This window comes from Salminus brasiliensis, chromosome 12 (assembly GCF_030463535.1).
Source record: "Salminus brasiliensis chromosome 12, fSalBra1.hap2, whole genome shotgun sequence".
Taxonomy (NCBI): Eukaryota; Metazoa; Chordata; class Actinopteri; order Characiformes; family Bryconidae; genus Salminus; species Salminus brasiliensis.
In genome coordinates this window covers 6,875,205-6,893,174 of record NC_132889.1, presented here as the reverse complement: position 1 = coordinate 6,893,174, position 17,970 = coordinate 6,875,205, and the positions used below count along the sequence as shown (strand labels likewise).

Sequence of the window (17,970 nt, the reverse complement as noted above, 5' to 3'; positions counted from 1 at the left end):
GACTGAATCTGGGGTCAGTGGTCATCCACGTCCATATGATTTTACACCAAACTACTCCTTTAACTCTTCTCTTGTTGGACAGAGTTATCTGCTTACCTGAGAAATTCTGCTTTGTGAAATGTCCTTCAGAACAGAGTGTATGTATATAAATATACAAACGCCAAACCACTTCCAATGTACGCCACTAAGGGCACAGATGGAGGCAGAGCTGTCCTCCGCTATGGGAAAATTCTGCAGTGCTATTGGTAGAGAAAAGAGAAAAAGATTTGCATGCGCACACTGCATACTCCTGATTCCAGTCCCTATCCCCCATCCCCTCCTATGTCCAGGTTCTGGGTTTAAAGACATGTAATTTATGCATATTCTGTGCTGACAGCTATCTTTATTACCGCCTGGTGACAGATATCTTTATCTTTAAAGAAATGTCAGTCGGTTTCACACAAATGAAATGTGTTGCATCATCACAGTCCATGCCAAAATAATGAATACAGCAGTTGTCTTCATGTGTTTTATGCACTGACCCACTCGAATCATGCAATTTAGTGGAATGCTAAAAGCGTACATGTCAATTTAATCACAACTTGCTTCTAGATCAGTGGTCTGCAAGTAATTGGGCATTTTGGTGCCCATGGGATGTGCTAGCCATACCTGGAAAGTGAATTATCACATTTCTAGAAAGTTAGATTTACTGTGGCAAATATCTAAACAAATAACCTTGAGGAGAACATTGAGTTAGCTACTTATAGTCTTACCCCATAGCTTAGTGCTCAGTGATTATATTAGCAATGTACATTCATGAAATGCTAAGCCACGTTCAGTGATTAGCAAACTGGTATGTCTGAAAATGACTGGCAAATAGTCATGGCAGGGCACTGACCACATTCAGAGTAGCTCCTCCAGAAGTCAGTGCAATCAATGCAACGTACAGCTCTTGAGTGTTTCCACATTTGCCAAAGACTTACGTCATACGTTTGGTGAGTGGTGTGGCACAACGGATAACACCAATACCTGCCATTGTACTACCACACCATGTCATCTTGTGCTACACCAATAAGAGTCCTTGGGCAAGACTCCTAACACTACATTGGCCCACCTCTGTAATACGAGTTGTCGCTCTGGATAAGAGCCGTATCTAATTATTGATCATTATCGATCTAGTTGCTGTAGCTGTGGAAATATGGCACAAACCACTGTTCTAGATGTAAATGTGGTGAAAATATGTACTTCATATGTGACCTAGGCATCTTTAAGCCCAGAACCTTCGACCTTGGACCCTTGCCGGGGCGCAGTGTGAGTGGTCGTTAGCCGTTAGCTGTGGTGTGTTGGGTTTAGCATGCTGTGGGCCATCAGTGCATTTGGTTGACTTTCACATGAGGTTAAGGTTCTTGCACTTTCTTCCCAAATGGATGAGGATTAGACTCTGTCTTTCTGTATAAGTTGCCCCCCCCCCTTTCCTCTCCCTTTTTCTTTTTGTCCTGCTTTACTCCCTCCCTCGGATATGCCGGGCCTGCTCAGTCTTGCCAGTTTGAATTTTATTTTCTAACATTTTTCTCCCTTCCCTGGTTTGTAACACCCCTCTTTGGTTTGCCTACTAATACACAAAGATAATTTAGTAGTCCATCCCCAACTGATGTTTCAGCTGACATCTATCTATCTATCTGTCTATCTATCTGTACATCCATCTATCTATCTGTCTATCTATCTATCTATCTGTCTATCTATCTGTCTATCTATCTGTACATCCATCTATCTATCTGTCTATCTATCTCTCTCTATATCTATCTATCTATCTATCTATCTGTCTATCTATCTGTCTATCTATCTGTACATCCATCTATCTATCTGTCTATCTATCTCTCTCTATATCTATCTATCTATCTATCTGTCTGTACATCCATCTCTCTGCCTGTCTATCTATCTATCTATCTATCTATCTATCTGTCTATCTATCTGTACATCTATCTATCTATCTATCTATCTATCTATCTGTCTATCTATCTATCTATGTATGTATCTATCTATCTATCTATCTATCTATCTATCTATGTATCTATCTATCTATCTATCTATCTATCTGTCTATCTATCTATCTGTACATCCATCTATCTATCTGTCTATCTATCTGTCTATCTATCTATCTATCTATCTATCTATCTATCTATCTGTCTATCTATCTGTCTATCTATCTGTACATCCATCTATCTATCTGTCTATCTATCTCTCTCTATATCTATCTATCTATCTATCTATCTATCTATCTGTCTATCTATCTGTCTATCTATCTGTACATCCATCTATCTATCTGTCTATCTCTCTCTATATCTATCTATCTATCTATCTATCTATCTATCTATCTATCTGTCTGTACATCCATCTCTCTGCCTGTCTATCTATCTATCTATCTATCTATCTATCTATCTATCTATCTGTCTATCTATCTGTACATCTATCTATCTATCTATCTATCTATCTATCTGTCTATCTATCTGTATCTATCTATCTATCTATCTATCTATCTATCTATCTATCTATCTGTACATCCATCTATCTATCTGTACATCCATTTATCTATCTATCTATCTATCTATCTATCTATCTATCTATCTGTCTGTCTATCTGTACATCCATATATCTATCTATCTATCTATCTATCTATCTATGTATCTATCTATCTATCTATCTATCTATCTATCTATCTATCTGTCTATCTATCTATCTGTACATCCATCTATCTATCTGTACATCCATCTATCTATCTATCTATCTATCTATCTATCTGTCTATCTGTACATCCATATATCTATCTATCTATCTATCTATCTATCTATCTATCTATCTATCTATCTATCTGTCTGTCTATCTGTACATCCATATATCTATCTATCTATCTATCTATCTATCTATCTATCTATCTGTGTATCTATCTATCTATCTGTACATCTTTCTATCTATCTATCTATTTATCTGTACATCTATATATCTATCTATCTGTATATCTATCTATCTGTCTATCTGTACATCCATCTATATATCTATCTTTCTATCTGTACATCTATCTATCTATCTATCTATCTATCTATCTGTACATCTATCTATCAATCCATCTATCTATCTATCTGTACATCCGTCTGTACATCCATCTCTATCTATCTATCTATCTATCTATCTATCTATCTATCTATCTTTTCTCCTCCTTCTCTTCTTCTTTCATTCTCTATAGAATAACTTCATCAATCTCAGTTTCCTGAGACTCTTCAGAGCTGCCCGTCTGATCAAGCTGCTCAGGCAGGGTGAGACTATCCGCATCCTTCTCTGGACCTTTGTGCAGTCCTTTAAGGTAAGACACACATATTGCTTGCTTTGGTGAGAACACAGCTGTATTGACTCATTCCCAACAAACAGTCTGGTCCAGAATTATTTAAACAGGGACACAATTTTTCTAAATTTGCATTTGCACACCAACAGTTTCTTCGCCATCATCTGTCAAACATGGCGAAGGCACTGTTATGGCATGGGCATTTATGGCTGCCACCAGAACTAAACACTGACAGCTTTTTTTTCTTCTTTTAAGGTGTTTTAGTAACAATGCAATAAATGATTTTCCAGAAAAAAGCTTACATTTCAACTGACAGACCTCTCACTGTAATCTGACTGATTTTTCTGTTTGTGTGTTAACGTGTAGGCTTTGCCGTACGTGTGCCTACTCATCGCTATGCTGTTCTTCATCTACGCCATCATCGGCATGCAGGTGAGGCTTCGTCTAGTTCTGCCCATCCACAAGATGGGAAGCAAACATTGGCACAACATAGTGTTGCAGTATCTTGGGTGATAAAATAGTATCGACACCAGAGGACAAATCAAAGCTCTTGGGCAAGACTCCTATCAATACATTAACATTGCCCAGCCGACCAGATTTTGATTATTATATTATTGTGTCTTGGGGCAACTAGTGATTCCCACCCAGAATTACAGCACTGAATTACAGAGCAAGTGTCGTGCAAATAATGATTGCAGAACAGTAACTTTGGAGTCTCAGTGATTAAAGAACTGAAGAACTTGTGTGTTGTCTCACAGCTGTTTGGGAACATCGCAATCGAGGAAGAGGGAGACAGCGCCATCAACCAACACAACAACTTCAGGACCTTCTTCCAGGCTCTAATGCTGCTTTTCAGGTGTGTGGCCATGACTCCACACATGAAAGTTTGTTGATTTGCTCTTGTAATATCAGAGCCTACGACAAGCAAGCAAGCTTTCTACCCAATCACAGTGTGGGGATTGACACAATCAAATGCTGCTCATATTTCACCACATGGTAACTACATTACTCAGCTACATTACTCAACTGTACTTGTATTTTGGAACCTATTACATGGTCCTGAAGACTTTCTAAAGGAATAAGAGAGTAAAGAATTTGCGTTAAGTCATTTCTTTTTGGTATCTAGATATGCTAGCATCAATTTAGCCGGGAAGATAACACTTTTATACTTAATATTTATGGGTGCCTTTGTGAGTCGGATGAAAACAAATGTGGTCCTTACTGTAGAGACTTTACTAATGGCTAGTTTGTGTTGGATTGCTACTATTCTATTAATTGAGCTACTTAGAGTGGCAAGTCTACCTCTGCAAGGGTTACATGTCATGTCTTTGTCCATACTTGACTCGCTTGGAGCCACAAGCAAGCAGGTTCTAAAACAGTACCCAGTTCCAGGTACCAGGTACCTAATCTGCCTAATAGTAAAGCTAAAAAGCAGAGCAGAGTCGAGGAAAGTAATGTAGGTACCATTCAGTGAAAAAGTGCCAAAAGGTACAGCTAATTTTGGTCAAAATAATATTTAACAATTTAACAAGCCAGAATTCACCCATGTCACATCAAGGGGTTCACCATATTGCAAGGCAACCAGCAATTACATTAATGGTGCATTATGTGTCCAAAAGTGTCCAGATATACCTTTCTAATTGCTGAATTCAGCATTCAGCATTCACTACCCATTAACCCAGTTACTTAAGTAAAGATGTCACTACTCAGTTCAAGCCAAACTAGATGAACTAGCAGCACAGGAATACTCCAAAGAATTGCCAGAGGACATTATTTTGGCCTAAATAATACATGGCAGTCTTTAACTACAGCACACCAATGGCTTACCAGAAATGGAATAACATTTACACTACAATCCAACCCCGGGTCATGCTGCCTGCCATCAGCAGGCACAGTTGGCCTTGCTCTTTCCGGGTGGAAAAAGGTCTCTCTCCACATCCCTTCTATGTGATACTGGCTGGCATGGCCCTCTACTAGTCGGTGCATGAGAACTGGGAATCTGGTGCTTTCCTCTGAGCACTGTGGTTGCACGGTGGCGTTGCATCAGCACCAGTTCAAAAAGAGGCAGTGGCTGGTTGCATCCTCCCTGTGTCAGGAGCGTCACATGTGATAGTGGGAAAGTACCGCCCATACAAATTATGCCAAAGGTGAACGGGTTTAATGAGTCCGGACTTAAACGGGGAAGGTGTGAAAACGCCCTGAGACTCCCTGCCACAGATGGCTGTGGCATAAACCGGAGTTGAACTGGCAATCTCCTGAATGTAAATGTCTTTGTCTTTGTTTGTGTGTGTGTGTATGCAGGAGTGCAACAGGAGAGGCGTGGCATGACATCATGCTGTCGTGTTTGGGGTCTAAGGAGTGTGATACCCTCTCGGGGAACAACGAGCCGGAGTGTGGCAGCGAGTTTGCGTACCTTTACTTTGTCTCTTTCATCTTCCTCTGCTCCTTCCTGGTGAGAAATCATACTCTTCCTTTGTCTGATCAGAAATCTTAAAATTCGTTGTTGACTCACAATTTTACACAATTTTAAGCAAAATTAGTGTATTATTGATGTTTTGTACAATTTTATAGACAATTAAAAAAAGTAGCACCATTCCAACGTGTGGGCAGCCTAAGAAATTTGACTTCTCGGCTAACTTTTAGATGGTTAGGGCTATGGCTTGTTCATGGTAATCATTAGGAAAGGCCAGCTGATGTGGATTTTTTTAACAAATACTCTGACTCCTCACTCTCAAGACAGCACAGCATTGTCAGGTAGCTGTTTCCTCAGTGCGTAACATTATTAAGAAACTGCAGTCAGCAGGAAGGGTGGTAGGTATATTACTGCCAGTGGCACAGGAACATTTCATTGGTAGAGGAAAGAATGGATTCAGTTTAATCCAGCAAATGTTGGAAACAGACATCACACCATCTGTAAAAGCAGAAACACCTCAAAATCTACAATGGACTATCTCAAAATATGCACGCTGAAGGTTTTGCCATGGCCCTCACAGTCCCCCAACCTGAATATCACTGGAAATTTGTGGACAGACCTCAAAAGAGCAGTGCAGTGAGACAGCCTGAGAATCCCACAGAAGAAGCTATTTGCAAGGCATGACAAGTAGGGGAAACCCCCCCTAATAAGAACTAAAAAGACTCTTAGCTGCTACAAAAAGGGTTTAGAATTTGCTAAGCACTGACCTGTCATTTTAATTTTTTTGAAACTGTAAAAGATGAAAATTAAGGAAGTAAATGAAATCGTTAACGTTGTCTAACTTTGAAATCCGGTCATCTTTCACCTAAATCTGCCTCCAAATGTGGTATGAATTGACGGTTCAGGATCTGTACTTTCCACAAAATATCTTGGCTTATTTTAATGAGCTGTGAGTGAGGACTAATGAAGCTGAAATTGCAGCATGCTTTTAATACTGCCGGTTTGAAATGATTAAAAGAAGCACCACCTTCGCTCTAGAAGAAAAGACGTTCCCTCTCATTTTTGCTTCCAGATGCTGAATCTGTTTGTGGCCGTCATCATGGATAACTTCGAGTACCTGACACGGGACTCCTCCATCCTGGGACCTCATCACCTGGATGAATATGTGAGGATATGGGCCGAGTACGACCCTGCAGCCTGGTGAGTCTCTGTGTGTACTCATACAGCCATGTTAACACACTCACACATACTTGAAAAGCCATACCCACACTAATACCTACGTGTCGTTGTCTAACTGCTGGCATGTGATACTGAATTACACTGTGAACTAAAAGGCTTCAATATTTTAAATAATAAAAGGATCTTTGCTGCCTTAAAATTGTGAAAATAATAAGCGTGAACCATTAAGGCAGCCAGCTGTCTTTTTTTTTACCGCTGTTCCCACCAACAGCAATCCATATGCGTCAAAGTTGTAAATACATCCAAAATTAACATTGATTTTTTTCAATACAGCACTTTGTGGCAATCACTGAAATGGATCCACTGGCAGAATGTGCAGTGCTTTGTAATGCACTGTTTACAAATGCTGACTATGGCAAAAGTTCTTCGGTTGTTTTTCTTCCTATTTGTTTTTCGCTTAATAAATCAAGCAGCATCAAAGGAACTGTTACAATAATCTGTTAGCCCAGTGCCTCTCAAACCAAGTGTCATTTCCTGCTGTAGGAAAACTCAAAAAATGGCATCATCTGGGCATGTTACAAAAGATGAATTACCCAACTAGTCAGGTGTTGTGGTGCTCCAGGACCAGGACTGAGGATGTGTACATGTGCACCAGAACCATTTACCACACATGCTCCATGTGAATCAACTCAGTATACTCTACAACACTGTTTCTGAACATTGCTCATAGCTGAATGGTCCACATTTCTGCTCTAACGCAACACAGGGATGTACAGAGCCCCACTGGTGATGTCCCACATATTTAAAAAAAAATATATATATATATATATGGTCACAACTAAGCAAGGCATGAGGACGAGATAATTAACTGGTGGCCATAAGTAAGCAATTTGTGGGAACAAGATAATTAAGTGGTGACCATGACTTTTCTTCTTTTCTTTTTTATTAGGGGTGGGAAGAAGATCCTAAGTCAGTTATCTCATTCACACACCTTACTAAGTCATGGTCATGACTTACTTATCTTGTTCCCACCCTTTACTAAGTGGTGGCCATATCTTGTTCCCAAGCCTTACTTTATTTATGTGGGAAGTCACCAGCAGAGTTCCGTCAGGGTATGTAACCATTAATCACACAAACAGGTTCATCATAACCAGGGTTGGACAGCAGCAGCATCGCTACAAGCAGCCAAGCAGTCAGTTTAACTGGATTTCTACTGTGTTGCTAAGCAGCTCTAAAGACCTAACACTGAGGAAATGCTAAGTCTGTATAGTCTGCAGAATTACGAGATAGCTAAGCTAGCTAGCTTTGCCACCTTTACTAGCTTAACACTTAATATAAACCAGCTTTAAACAGAGTCAAGTTCTGTTGTTCGGGAGCCGGGTTCAAGTGTAAATGTGGGCCATCTACTAGGTCAGGTGTTAAGAGCATTGCTCCAAAACACAGTTTCCCACCCCTGGTTCTGGAGTACCCCACACTAAATATTTGTAACACTCTCACTTCCTCTCAGGAACAGCTGATGAGTTCCACCAGGTGTCTTGGGAGCGGGGGAAAACGTTAAAAAACACATCTTTAAAACACACAGAACCTACAGCCCATCTTTCTCTCCTTCTGATGGATGCTGTAATTTTTTTTTTTTTGAGCCACTGGTGTGGAGACCCTCTCCAGCCATGCCCCGGGTCCAACCCAACCGCCCAGGCCGCGATGCCCCTTACTGGAGAGAGGGGATCATGGATCTTCTCTGCGATCCATCCATCCCCACCTCCTCTTTTCGTACCCCCCGTCCTGTGAAACAGTGGAGAACCCCTTCTCACCCCCCTTTCGAACCCCCATCCCCATCCCCATCTCTGGAATACTGCATACTGCCAGCTAAACTTACTGTGCCGATCTCCCCACAACTTCCTCCACGGAACACGCTAAGTTTCTTGGTATCTGCATTCCAGTGCCTGTCACCCGCCTGCTGTAGGAGACCAAGACTAAGACCAAGACAAGGATAGCGGAAAAAAGATTACGATAGAGGTGGACAGAAGACAGAAAGAAGATGTAGAGAGAGTAGAAAAAGCAGATTAGTGTTATTACTGTTGTTTTGCAATACGTTTAAAAAAATAATAATAATAAAGTTAGCACTGACCCCAAATGCAGCCGATCAGTCAAGACACGTTTGATATCTGCCGTTTGCTTCTTTAGTTAACACAGGAGATGCTAAGCTAACTTAGCTTACAATGACTGGACTTAAACTGTCACCGATCTCTTCTTGGCTATATAAGAGCTACATAAACGTAATAGATTTATTTGGCATAGATTGACCTGAGCTCATCTTCATGACATCCTGCTAATTTACTGAAACGAAATTGGTGACAGTCTAAGTCCAGGTTTTCTTAGCGGAGTTAGCCTAGCATCTCCTGTTCTAAGCTTAAACTTCAGATCAAACATGTCTTGGCTGATCAACTGCATGTGGAGTGAATGATGATCATGTTTACTTTCATTATATAATTATTTACACGGTTATGCAATGAGTCACATTCTGTAAGGACAGGTTTGAGGTGCTGACTACTCGTCTTTAAAGGTGCCATAGAATGCATTAATTCAGCATTTTAAGTTGTTATTTGACGTATTAATAGTGAGGAACGGACTTTGTTCGGGGTGAAAATTGCTCAGATTTTCAGTTTTACAAGCCTATTTACCACCCTGTTATTTTACCTCAGAATTAAATGCTTATTCGCCTTTCATGGTGGCTGACTATATAATAAATAATAAGCTTTGCTTTTACTAGTTAGTTTACATCGTGATTGCTCACAAAAGCCACATAGCATAGTCTCACGTAGCTTAGCATAGCTGTGTTTTTGACACTATAACAAAAAAAAATTATTATTAAAAAAAGATCTTATCAGTTAGTGTCGCTGTCCTCTCTGTGTCCTCTCTGTGTCTTCTCAGCATGTTGTGTGGTTAGCTTGCTGAAGACATTGTAGGGCTAGGGTTAGATTTTTAGCCTAGCTTGGTAATTGCTCACTTCCCTGGCTTTTCCCTTGTTTGCATCGTGACTAGCATTTCCTTAACTAGCAGAGTCTGAAGTGATGAACTGCAGTTTTGATCTTGAAAATTGATGAAAAGTATCGAAAACAAGTAGCCTTTGCATTTTATTGCCTCGCCAGCTTTAACTAGGGCTTTCACTCATGGGCTGGGTTTGTGTACATTTTGCAGGGGGGCATAAAAATACCAAGTCAAGGCTGTTCTGAACCGTTTTGGGGGTTTAGGAGGTTTGGAAAAGGCCCGAAACCTCATTATTCAGCTATTCCAAGGTTCAGTTTCGCATTCTATGACACCTTTAAATTCAAATCATTGATAAAATACGTCTATCCTTACAAACACGAAAGCAGAGGCATTTTAAGGCAAATACAGCATACAGCATGGAGGAGCTAACAGGGCTAATAGCCAGTCGCCACCAGCAGCTCCAAAGGGTGACTTGCAGACGAGCTTAATGTGTGTTTTAGTGTGTGTAAATCTTGTTTTTTTCCTGTGTGTAAAATATTGTGCTCTTCTTCCTCTCTGACTGTCTCTGTTTCTGCCTTTGCGTGCTCTAACTTCCCTGTATTCTTCTTGCAGCGGGCGCATTCATTATAAGGATATGTACAGTTTATTGCGAGTAATCGACCCCCCTCTGGGCTTAGGAAAGAAATGTCCTCATAGGGTGGCCTGCAAGGTTTGACTTCCACTAAAAACACCTAATAGCACCTGCTATAAGCATCCAGAATGGAATGAATGCCGCTTTTCTTTCTTTTTCTTTTTTCTTTCTTTTTTTCCAGTTTTTTAGTCCCTTTATTTTTACAGCTTTTTTTTTTGTTGGTTTGTTTTTCGTACACTCACCATTTTGACTTGCATTCTGATATGACAAAGAGAATGTGCAGGACAATGCAGACACTCATGAAAGAAGCATGGGGGATAAACAAGGGGGAACAAATACCATAAATCTTAAAGAAAAAGAAAGAAATCTGCCATTTTTGACTCTTTAATTTCGTTTTTTATTTCCACATTTTCTTGGTTTCGCTTTTGCCAGGCCTAGCCGACATGGTAGCGTGCATTGTTCTGGGGGGAGGGGGACAGAAACTGCATTGACAAAGCGCCCACCGTTACCATCCTGCACTTCTATGCAACCTGACCCCTCCCCAACCTCAAAACCCCACCCCCTTAGCCCCACCCGTTTGCATAGAAACGTCGCTGTAGTGCCGAGATTAGCTAGCTAGCGCTCCTTTTCTCCTCCCGTCTTCCTCTTCTTGTCTCCTTCTGTCACTTGACCTGAGCCAAGACTGCCTCTTTCCTTCACTGGCCCAAATAACCTTCTTTTTTTGTTGTTTTTTTACTTTGATTATTTTTTGTTTATTTTATATGTTGTTTTATTTTTATTTTTTTTTGTTCTCCTCTCCCACACCCTTCCCCCACCTTCTCTTCCCTTTCGATTTGTCATCCAACCCATCCCCAAACCCCACCCCACCCCGCCACATGCATCCAATGTGGTTGTTTTTTTTGTTTTGTTTTGTTTTCATTTACTTTTTTTGTTGTTTTTTTTTCGGTTGCCCAGTGGCAGGATCAGTTACAGGGATATGTATGACATGCTCAGGCAAATGTCGCCACCTTTAGGCCTGGGGAAGAAGTGCCCTGCACGGGTTGCCTACAAGGTAGAGGGTCTAACTCCGAGCGGCCAGCGCTGTGTGTCGTAAACCTGTTGGTGTTTCCTTCCTTCCTCCTTCCTCTTTTTTATTTATTTTTTATTTCCCTCGTCTTCCCACTCTCTTTCTTTCTTTTCACCCTCCTTCGTTCTCTCTGATGTGAGGCAACTGCTGTTGTGATTCGATGGTGGTGGTGGTGGTGATGGTGGTGGTGGGGGGAGGGGGTTGTCAGGTGTTAGCCAGGCCGATCCACAGGGAAGCGGGAACGGACGGGCCTTCTCAGCTCTTTTGCACCGCACGAGGACGTACACACACACACACACACATACAGGCAAACACTTACACACATAGACACATATTGTATGTATGTATATATATATATATATATATATATATTGTCGTTGCTGTCACTCCAGAACCTTGTATCTCTATTTTTGTCTTTTTTTTCACTTTTTGGCATCATTCTACCATGATGTCACCAAATTTCATCAACAGAAATGCGGCAAATCTTTTTACATTGACTTCCATAGAAAGTTGCCATTTTGGAGATGCAAGATCTTTGTGCAACAGCGACGATATACAGTACTGTGCAAAGGTTTAGGTAACTGTGATGAATTAATTGCAAAGAAAAAGCTGCTTATCTGGGCAGTCAGTGTTTATTTCCTTAGTAAAACACTAATATAGAATTAATACAAACAACAATCCCTACAGAAAGTAGTGATTTTCCATCACTGTGTTCATTAAAACATCTCCAAAGATCACGTCAGGGGAGTCTAGTATTATTAATAGGCATAATCCAACACCTGGTTTGGTAAATCAGTGCTTAATGATGGTAAATCAGGTCCTGAAGCCAAGCTTTGTTCTTCAGACTCACAAACTCTCAAGATCTTACCTACTTTCTTCAGTCCTTGTTCCTTTTTACTATATTTATATTTACCTGTATCTGTTCTAATGAAATCTGGAGTTTCTACAAGCGGAGTCTGGAGTTTCTAGAAAGCTGAGGTAAATGGGTTCAAATATGTGCTTAGGTGCCTTAAACCTCTGCAGAGTACTGTACTTATGCAGTCAGTCAATAATTTCATAGAAATGGCTGATAAAACCACAATATTCCCAAGACTACCTATGGTAGTGTTAATGGTATTGGAATTTCAGTTACCCTGCAAAGATTCTCATATCGTAGAATCTCCAGCCCTGTATGTTTAATGCATTAAAGCAAACACCAAAGCTTTAATGTAGTTCAATGGCTCCCAGCAAATAGAGGCAATGGGTCGGAAATACAATTTGGAATTCAAGATCTCGTCATTGCTTCGAATATTGTCGCACTGCAGCGCATTACGTGCCGCTGGAGGATATCAACAAAGTCACACACCTATTCACTATACATACAAAGACTGTACTCACATACCATTACCATGTTCACAGTCGTGTGTGCGTGTGCAGCAGTGGTGGGAAGGCCTAAAGGATTCAGTCCTCCGCGTCCCTCAGCCCTGTGGATGATGCTGTCCGAGGAACTCTGGCCTTTTTTTTTTTTTTGTCGGCGGACCAGCTCTCTGTCTCTCTCCTTTCTTTTTACAGACACACATCCACAGCACACACACGACAAAGCATTCCTCTCACTTCACTGGGCAGATGTAGGTCTCAGGAGTCTTAGCGATAGCCTAGCGTTTCAAATATGGTTGAGTTTTGTGGCCAAAAGTCCAACACGAATCCCAAGACCCGACGTTTTCACTCTTTTCCTTCTGTCAATGCAGTTCTAATCTGTTTCCGGCCCCTCCTCTTTGCATTCTGTTTCGCCCTTTTGCATGGCCCACCACTTGGGGCACTGCCATCCCCTTGTGCCCTTCTGCTCTTCACCCCATACACTCATGCACCCTGGCAGGCTCCATCGAACAGGAGCGTGCCTCACCCTCTGTAACTACTAGGGTCCCAAACCTTCCTCTCTCTCTTGCTCTCTCTTTCGTAGGCCTGTCTCACTGCATCCCGTTTTTGTCCGTCTTATATTCGAACACCCAAATCGGTTCCCTACGGGCCAACCAGCTGTGGCAGAATTATTACACATCCAGGAGATTTCCACATAGTCGGTCCTGCATCCAGTTTTTCTCAACTAAAGGAAAATTCAGCCATTTATCTCATTTATCTCATTTATTTCATTTATGACGACATCTTTTCTATGAAAACAGGTCACTTTGGAAAATGGATTAACTACAGTTCGGCAAGCTATGCTAAAACTTAAGATGTGAGCAAGCTGTGTTTATTTGCTGGATGTAACAAAGGTATGCTAACATGACAAGAGCAAGCTTTCCTGAAACATACAACGTGAGAAAGCTGTGCTAAAGCAAAGATGTGAGCAAGGTTTTAAAGCTTAAAACGTAAGATGGGAGAAAGCTGTGCTAAAAAGCAAGTCGAGAAAAAGCTATGCCAAAGCTTAAGATGTGAGCAAGCTATGATATGAATGGAGATGTGAAAAAGCTAGGCTAAAGTATAAGACACGAGAAAGCTATGCCAAAAAAATAACACGTGAGAAAGCTGCTAAAATGCAAGATGTGAGAAAGCTTAGCCAAAAACAAAATAAGCTAAAGCTGTGCTAAAATGTAAGATATGAGAAAGCTATGCTAAAATGTAAGTTGAGAAAAAGCTGTCAAAACTTGAGATGTGATCAAAATATGACCAAGTAATGCTAAAATGTGACAAACATAGCAAAATGTAAGATATGTGAGAAAGCTATGCTAAAATATAAAATGTGTGCAAGGTTTCTTAAAATATAAATTGTGATCAAACTACACTAAAATATAAGCTGTGAGAAATGATATGATAAAATGTAAGTCGAGAAAAAGCCGTGCCAAAACTTGAGAAAGCTAAATGTGAAAGATATGAACGAGCTATAAGAAAGCTATACTAAAATGTGAGACGCGAGAAAGCTACAATAAATCGCAAGTTGTGAGAACGCCAGAAATATTAAACATGAGAAAGCTATACTAAAACATGCTATCCCCAAACATAAGTTGCGGACAACCCTGTTCTAAAACATGACATGTGAACGAGCAATGCTAAAATATGAGATATGAACAGGTTATGCAAATATATAAGATGGGAGAAAGCTGTGCTAAAAAGCAAGTCGAGAAAAAGCTATGCCAAAGCTTAAGATGTGAGCAAGCTATGATATGAATGGAGATGTGAAAAAGCTAGGCTAAAGTATAAGACACGAGAAAGCTATGCCAAAAAAATAACACGTGAGAAAGCTGCTCTAAAACGTAAGATGTGAGAAAGCTGTGCTAAAATGTAAGATGTGAGAAAGCTGCTCTAAAACGTAAGATGTGAGAAAGCTGCTCTAAAACGTAAGATGTGAGAAAGCTGTGCTAAAATGTAAGATGTGAGAAAGCTGCTCTAAAATGTAAGATGTGAGAAAGCTGCTCTAAAACGTAAGATGTGAGAAAGCTGCTCTAAAATGTAAGATGTGAGAAAGCTGCTCTAAAATGTAAGATGTGAGAAAGCTGCTCTAAAACGTAAAATGTGAGAAAGCTGCTCTAAAATGTAAGATGTGAGAAAGCTGTGCTAAAATGTAAGATGTGAGAAAGCTGTGCTAAAATGTAAGATGTGAGAAAGCTGTGCTAAAATGTAAGCAAAACAATGTAAGCAAAGTAATGCTAAGATGTGACAAACTGTAAGATATGTGAGAAAACTATGCTAAAATATAAGATGTGTGCAAGGTTTCTTAAAATATAAATTGTGATCAAACTACACTAAAATATAAGCTGTGAGAAATGATATGATAAAATGTAAGTCGAGAAAAAGCCGTGCCAAAACTTGAGAAAGCTAAATGTGAAAGATATGAACGAGCTATAAGAAAGCTATGCTAAAATGTGAGACGCGAGAAAGCTACAATAAATCGCAAGTTGTGAGAACGCCAGAAATATTAAACATGAGAAAGCTATGCTAAAACATGCTATCTGAGCAATTTGCCCCAAACAACCCTGTGCTAAAACATGACGTGAACGAGCAATGCTAAAACATGAGATATGAGCAGGTTATGCAAATATATAAGATATGAGAAAGCTATGCTAAAATGTAAGATGTGATGAACATAGCAAAATGTAAGTCTAGAAAAAGCTATGCTAAAACTTGAGAAAGCTAAATGTGAAAGATCTGAACAAGCTTTAAGAAAGTTATGCTAAAACATGCTATCTGAGCCAGCTGCCCTAAACATAAGATGTGGACAACCCTGTGCTAAAACATGACATGTGAACGAGCAATGCTAAAATATGAGATATGAACAAGTTATAATAAAGCTGTTAAAACATGTGATGTGAACAAGCTATGCAAATATATAAGACGTGAGAAAGCTGTGCTAAAACATAAGTAGACGCTTTGTTCACGTCTTGTGACGCTGATCCAGAATCGAATATTGAAAGCAATGGGAGCCATTAACCAAACATTCTGCTAAATTACAAAGTTTATGACAGAAACTAGACTTTATCAGTTAAAAGAAGAACTTTTACATAGTTTCCTTCACAAATCAAATACTCCCTTTCTGTTTCTTTAACTGTTCTGTTGTTTTACTTAGTTTTTTTATTGTTGTTTTTTTATCTTCATTTCAATCATTTACTCCACTTACTAATTTTACGTCATTTTCTTTTCATTTTCGATTTCCTCACTACATTTACTTCTATAAACCTTCAAATCTTAAACCTTAAATCTTCCTAATGGAATCAATCTGACGTATCATCTGACTCACTTATGCCAAATGTAAGATGTGACCAAGCTGTACTAAAACATAAGATGTAAAAAGCTATGCTAAAATGTAAGATTTAAACAAGCAATGCTAAAACATATGTGACCAATCAATGCTAAAATGTAAGACGTAAACAGTATACGCTAAAAAGTAAAATGTAACCAATCAATGCTAAAATGTAAGTTGTCAACAAGCTATGCTAAAACATGTGACCAAACTATGCTAAAACATAAGATATAAACAAGCTATGCTAAAATGTTAAATGTGATCAAATTATGTTAAAACGTAAGATGTAAAAAAGCAATGCTAAAACGTAAAATGTGATCAAACTATGCTTAAACGTAAGATGTAAAAAAAGCAATGCTAAAACGTAAGATGTAAAAAAGCAATGCTAAAACATAAGATATAAACAAACTATGCTAAAACATAAAATGTGATCAAACTATGCTAAAACGTAAGATGTAAAAAAGCTATGCTAAAACATAAGATGTGATCAAACTATGCTAAAACGTAAGATGTAAAAAAGCAATGCTAAAACGTAAGATGTGATCAAACTATGCTTAAACGTAAGATGTAAAAAAGCTATGCTAAAACATATGTGACCAATCAATGCTAAAATGTAAGACGTAAACAGTATATGCTAAAAAGTAAAATGTAACCAATCAATGCTAAAATGTAAGTTGTCAACAAGCTATGCTAAAACATGTGACCAAACTATGCTAAAACATAAGATGTAAAAAAGCAATGCTAAAACATAAGATATAAACAAACTATGCTAAAACATAAAATGTGATCAAACTATGCTTAAACGTAAGATGTAAAAAGCAGTGCTAAAACGTAAGATGTAAAAAAGCAATGCTAAAACGTAAGATGTAAAAAAGCAATGCTAAAACGTAAGATGTAAAAAAGCTATGCTAAAACATAAGATGTAAAAAAGCTATGCTAAAACATAAGATGTGATCAAACTATGCTTAAACGTAAGATGTAAAAAAGCTATGCTAAAACGTAAGATGTAAAAAAGCAATGCAAAAACATAAGATGTGATCAAACTATGCTAAAACGTAAGATGTAAAAAAGCTATGCTAAAACGTAATATGTGATCAAACTATGCCAAAACGTAAGATGTAAAAAAGCAATGCTAAAACGTAAGATGTGATCAAACTATGCTTAAACGTAAGATGTAAAAAAGCTATGCTAAAACGTAATATGTGATCAAACTATGCTAAAACATAAGATGTAAAAAAGCTATGCTAAAACGTAAGGTGTAAAAAAGCAATGCTAAAACATAAGGTGTAAAAAAGCAATGCTAAAACGTAATATGTGAGAATGCTGTAGTAAATTAAGTCTCTTGGCTGACCAGCTATCTTCGTAGTAAGGGGAAAAATCAGTAAACGGGAATCGCTCTTCAGACCCACACTTTTAAACCTAAACGTTCACCTTTCTCGGACCCTTCCCCTTCTCCCAACCAGCGCCGGCATTTTCTCTCATTCAGAAGGTAAAACCCACACAGGAGCTCAGCTCAGTCACAGGCGACTGCAGATAGTCTCTTGCGCTACCTCTTATATTCATTAGAACTCAACCTCAGCCTCAGTCGGCCCTTCTCCCCTTTATTGGTCTCATCGTCTCATACATCCGCCTCATCGTCTTTCTTTTCCTCACGTCTCCACCTTCT

The 17,970-nt window shown here is 39.3% G+C and overlaps 1 protein-coding gene across 20 annotated transcripts in view; it reads left to right on the top strand.

The window, feature by feature from the left end:
* The window catches only part of cacna1aa (calcium channel, voltage-dependent, P/Q type, alpha 1A subunit, a), a 172,403-nt gene that overhangs the window by 101,961 nt on the left and 52,472 nt on the right, over positions 1-17,970 (top strand). For 11 of the 20 annotated variants that reach the window (XM_072694455.1, XM_072694470.1, XM_072694462.1 and 8 more), the window contains 6 exons: positions 3,221-3,337; positions 3,683-3,748; positions 4,075-4,172; positions 5,618-5,768; positions 6,802-6,929; positions 11,482-11,578. In XM_072694455.1, the coding sequence (XP_072550556.1) occupies positions 3,221-3,337; positions 3,683-3,748; positions 4,075-4,172; positions 5,618-5,768; positions 6,802-6,929; positions 11,482-11,578 (657 nt within the window). Of the gene's footprint in view, positions 1-3,220; positions 3,338-3,682; positions 3,749-4,074; positions 4,173-5,617; positions 5,769-6,801; positions 6,930-10,508; positions 10,606-11,481; positions 11,579-17,970 lie in introns of all 20 variants that reach the window. The other 9 variants (XM_072694471.1, XM_072694468.1, XM_072694472.1 and 6 more) reach the window with 1 other exon arrangement.